Raw genomic sequence first — 5,612 nt, 5'->3', positions numbered from 1 at the left:
TTGATTAACACGAGTGATAGGTTCTCCATCAATGTTTATATCAATTTGAAGATTTGAAATGTTTGATAATTTTTGTCTCGAGCCTATTATCATGTATTCAGTTTTCTTAACATTTAAACTCAGTTTATTAGATATGAGCCATTTCTTAATTTCTATCAAATCATCATTAATTGTTGCAGTTAAATTATTAACATTTTTATCTACATAATATATACAGGTGTCATCGGCATACATTGAAACTGTGGATTTATCGACAGTTCTAGGGAAATCATTCATATACAGGAGGAATAGCAAGGGTCCTAATATAGACCCCTGAGGGATCCCACATATACTGTGACATTCTTCAGAATCTGCTCCATTTACATTAGTTATATGAGTACGGTCTTGAAGATAGTTAGTGAACCATTTGATAACACTTAGGTGAAGATTGAAAGAATAAAGCTTGTTGATTAGTTTGTGGTGGTCTACTGTGTCAAATGCCTTTTTAAGGTCAATCATTACTATTCCTATAAGGTTTCCTTTATCAATTGCTTCTAACCAGTTTTCTGTGATATGCGGTTGTTGTTGAATAGCCTGGCCTAAAGCCAGATTGATTTTCATATAGCACTCACCCTCTCTCACCCTCATGAGCACCGTGGGAACCTTGGTTGTGGGAAATTTTCTTTCCTATTTTATGGTTAGTTACCAGGCAACTAGTACAGGAGGCCTCGAAGTGAATTTTTCTAGCTTTAGAAGGAAGCCCGCCCTAAATACCGAAACCGTGGAATGGCTATTAACATGTATTTAAAATTATATATTAAAACTTCATTTTACTATGTATTTGATAAACATCAGGATATGTATAAAAAATGGAAATATAACAAGAAAATACAAACCTTGTGCTGCTTCACCTCAAGAGTACCATGGAAATCTAGTTGGTGGGAAATTAAATTCTAGCGCAACTATAGAATAGGACCAGAAAGAGTCATTTTGTCGGGCTTATGAATATAAAAGAAGCCTGAAATGGGCCATTAAAATGTACGGTGTTTAATTATAAATATATTGAACATTTTATGTGGGAAATAAATATGAAAATACTATATATTTCCCTCATTTTCATTCACCATATATCATTCAGTATGTTCATTTATCAAATCATAAACATGATCAGAACATTCAAGATACAGTAAATGGAAACGTAACAGACAAGAAAACAAATGTATGAAAAACTAATTTATTGACTACATAATTTTATTTCATAAATCTCCATTCCATTTACGCATTAAAAAAAAATATATCGCAACAAACGTTAAAAAGAAACTTGTCTCAAACCAAGTCGACTTTGTAACATTTTTGTTGTTTCTGTAAAGAAAGAAAAATAACACCAAGTGATACACGTAATATTATTAATCAAAAAACTATAATACTAGTCTTCAAACAAAATTATTTATGCGAGTCAAGTGAAAATAACGAATAATAAAAATATAACAAATAATATGAGACACGACCCATTGTCTATATTAGAACACTTTTCATTGGGTAACAAAGTCGTAATTTTTCATTTTTGTCAAAAAGTGTCTATAGTGGTGAATTATGGTTTAGGTTTTTTTTCATAAAGTTTCAAAAATTTCTATGTATGTGGAAAATGTAGTTGATCACCAAAGGTTACAATTTTTATTTTGAAGACTGCACGGTCTAGGAAGTGTACATTTTTTTACGGGGCAAGTTTCCAAGGGCAGGTTTTCTAGGGGCGAGTTGACTGCCAAAGAGTGTTGCCAAAGTGCGAGCCAGCGTGTTATTTGATCACAAGTGCAAGACATCGCAAGTGTGAGCCAGCCAAAATAGATACAAGACTCGAGTTACTCGAGTTGTGCGAGGTATCGGCTGAGATTTGTGGAGTACAATTCAAAAAACAACTATAGGTCTAATAATGAATTATTGTGATGCTAAATAGACAATGTTAGCTATCAAGGAGCGACGTTGTTTTTCATTGGGACCTTCGTCCCTTCAAGGCTAAGCCTATACCATCCTAGCTAGTCTAGGACTAGAGTAGGATAAGGCTAGCGCGACATGTGGACGTTGGTACGTGTTGGTTAGTCTACAAACGTCGCCTAAAGTAATTGATTTTACCCGGCAGAAAGAAAGAAGGAAACTCCGCTTTTCAGTCATCTTAGGCCCTTGTTTTTTGACAAACAATGACCTTTCAGAGAGAGGTCAAATTGCTCAAGAATATGAATTGGCTGCTTTGCAGCAATTATAGTACAGTAATACAAATAATTGTTAGTCAAAAATACTATACTGCTTAGTTACCTACCTTGTTCCAAATTTGGGGTCGTACCGTTGGCGCGCCATACACCGCGACCGAAATGCATAACGAAAATAGCGCGACCGAAATGATCGGATACCGGTATGTTTGCTTCAGGAACATCACCGGGTGAACTTTACCTGCTGTTTTCAAACTCTCATCCAGAGGACACCTCAAGTCACCTTCACTTGAATCATGAAATGTAGGCTCATCCATTCTGTGCACCGAAAACAGAAATATTAATATCTGTTTTTTACAATATTAATAACCTAAAAATGAAAAGCCCTGCCAAGCAAGCAGGCTGCATACAATATTATTAATATTATAGTAGAGATCAGTGATCCTATAACGTGCCCTATTCATCAAACCATGACGTAAGGTCGTCACATGGTGAACAACTATGGAACGCCGTTAGTATCTCCGGTTATGTACAAACACTCTATTACCGGTATGTGCAACGTTATGTGGTATGGTCATGACGTTATGTGGTTTGGTCATGATGTTATGCGGTTTGGTCATGATGTTATGTGGTTTGGTCTTGATGTATGCGGTTTGGTCAAGATGTCATGTGGTCGCATTATGACATAATATGGCATAATATGTTAATATGACATAATACTGTATGTAGTTATGTAGTTTCGACATGACGTTCGAACGTCCTTTTTTGAGTATGTGAAGAAGACGACTTTACCATGCATTATTGGTAGACATTTTGAAGTGATGACCATGACAAACGGCCCAAATCAGTGGTGCGTAATAACCAACAAAAATAAGATAAGTTTTTGTACATAGTATAAAGTGATATAATTCATCGGCAACAAAGACACTGTTTAAGCAACAACCTGCATATTTGTAAAACTTTGTTAATTGGACAGATTTCAGAATGTGGTGCCACCCCCTTTTGGGAGGAATAAAAGTGTATTTCTTATACAATGTTAGACTCTAAAACCGATTAAATAGAGCCTTTTAAATCCCTCAACTGTCGTAGCTTCAGTGGCTTTGCCTTCTGGACCACCACTGAGCACGCTCCCACCTTCATAAGGAACATCGATATCCTTGATGTAAATAAAAAAATCTCATGTTCTTGATTGTTTAGCAGATTTCTTTACTACTACCTTTACAGTTTTCCAACAATTATTTCTATGATTTAAAATTTCTGTCCTACTGTACACTATTCCTGATTATTTATAAAAGATGTGTATAAGAGACAGTATCTAAGGGTAACGATAGCAAATTGCACAAACTGCAGAGATATGGTATGAAAAAACTGATTACACAAAATGAATGAAGCTTCGCACAAAGCACAATCAGTAATTTGGAAATATATTTTTTTCTCTAGGAATGTGAGGAGTTGCAGAACGAGCTAAGGCGCAAAGATTTGCTAATACAGAAACAGATGAGAAGGCTGCAGCACTGGCAAGGAGTCTTCCAGTCTTCTGAGGCGAACGCTCCTCCCCCTCCACCACCCCAACAACAGATGCAACAGCAAATGTCACAGATACCCAGAGCGCAGTTCATGGCCAACCCTAGCCATGGCAACTTCCAAAACCAAGCACATCAAAGCCCATTAGCACATCTAGCCCAGGCTGCTTCAAATATAGGAGGTGGGTTTGAGAGGTGATGTTGCTAGGACCTGTCTCTTATACACATCTAGATGTGTATAAGAGACAGGCCTAGTCCTAGGCCTAGGTCCAGGCCCCTAGGCCTACTTTACTTACTTAGGCCACCGACCCGACCTAGGGCCTAGCTAGGACAAGGCCAGCGCTAATGCACTTTTGTACCTAACTTTTAAATCTTAATTTTTTACCCCAGTGTTCTTCTCACAGTCAGAAAATATGATTATAAAACATTTTTACATGATTCAACCACCCAAATGTAAATAAATACAGTTACAGGACAGCAAACCTGTGCTCGCTAGCACGACGAGAGCTGCAGCCATTTGCAATCAGTAGGAATTGCCAGGAATGTCCGAGTTTACAGTGCGAAGTTTTATGTAATTTAAACGTTTATGAAAACTTATTTATTTGAATTCGTATGTCATTTCAGTCATGCGTTATATTTTATGGTGGTATTGTTTGATTATGATGTGTTGCACATGAAATTCACATAGTACAACACACTAATTACTTTACAATTAGTAAAATGATCCAAATGTGTACACAGCCATACAAATAGGGCCAGCCCCTACAGACAGTAAGCTAAACACAAATATGGTACTTCATGATGCCACATTTTGTTTGTCGGATGTTTCATGGGAAAATTCCAATTCAAATTTTAATTGTTTCAAAATATAAGAATTGACTCGGACATTCTGGCAATTTTCTACCTGATTGAATTGCAAATCAGTACAGCTTGTCGTGCTAGCAAGCGTGAAAACACTGAGGTAAAAAAATTTGAAATCAAAAGTTAGGTGCGAAAGTGCGTTAGCGCTGCCAAGGCCTTGGTGAAATTCGATCCAACTCGGCCACAGGCCTAACCTGTTTTCCTTGTGTGTGTTTCCTAGCTTATAGCCTAGGCCTAGAGAGGAAGTAATATAATATATCCAACCCTGTGTGCAGCAACCAGGCTAAGCTAGGCCTAGGTATCTAAGTGGTATCCCTTTATAAGGGATGTATGTTTTATAATCTAATTATGCGTTTAAAATTCATGACAAGAGAATTACAGTTTATCTACCAGTACAGCACCTACAATAACATACAGGTAGGCCTGGCGGTAGCAGGTCACTTCGGCCCAAAACCAAATTGGCCCAAACCAACTTGGACGAAAACCAACTCGGCCCCAGACGACACTTTGGCCCAAAACCAACTCGGCCCAGACGACAACTACCCAAATGATAGGGAATTACCCAGATGAATAGCGATCATGATTACCCATTCCCCAAAGACAAGTTATTATAATTACTAATATTATTTATAGGTCTATTATTTATTATTTTTTAGAACTATTCTTATTATTTATTTTTGTATATTATCCGAATTAAAAAAAATTAGAAATCAAAAGTTAGGTGTGAAAGTGCATTAGCGCTGCCAAGGCCTTGGTGAAATTCTATCCAATTCGGCCACAGGCCTAACCTGTTTTCCTTGTGTGTGTTTCCTAGCTTATAGCCTAGGCCTAGAGAGGAAGTAATATAATATATCCAACCCTGTGTGCAGCAACCAGGCTAAGCTAGGCCTAAATATAAATTCTACTCAATCAGATCTTATGGATATAAATATTGGTATACCACAAGGCTCAATATTAGGTCCACTATTGTTCATTATTTATGTAAACTCACTGCCAGATATTATGCCATGTAAATGTGTAATGTATGCAGATGACACCACTATTC

General features: G+C 37.0%; 1 protein-coding gene across 1 annotated transcript in view; it reads right to left on the bottom strand.

The window, feature by feature from the left end:
• LOC117119865 (DNA polymerase kappa-like) overlaps window positions 1-2,639 on the bottom strand; it is a 33,234-nt gene extending 30,595 nt beyond the window's left edge. Inside the window, exon 1 of the mRNA XM_033264850.1 lies at window positions 2,425-2,639. Within this exon, the coding sequence (XP_033120741.1) occupies window positions 2,425-2,500 (76 nt within the window). The 5' untranslated portion in view covers window positions 2,501-2,639. The remainder of the gene's footprint in view (window positions 1-2,424) is intronic.
• Between the last annotated feature and the right edge of the window lie 2,973 nt (window positions 2,640-5,612).

The sequence above is a fragment of the Anneissia japonica genome, unplaced genomic scaffold, assembly GCF_011630105.1.
Source record: "Anneissia japonica isolate Jap-2015-1 unplaced genomic scaffold, ASM1163010v1 scaffold724_len3256291_cov202, whole genome shotgun sequence".
NCBI classification, from domain to species: Eukaryota; Metazoa; Echinodermata; class Crinoidea; order Comatulida; family Comatulidae; genus Anneissia; species Anneissia japonica.
This window is presented reverse-complemented; position numbering and strand designations above follow the sequence as displayed.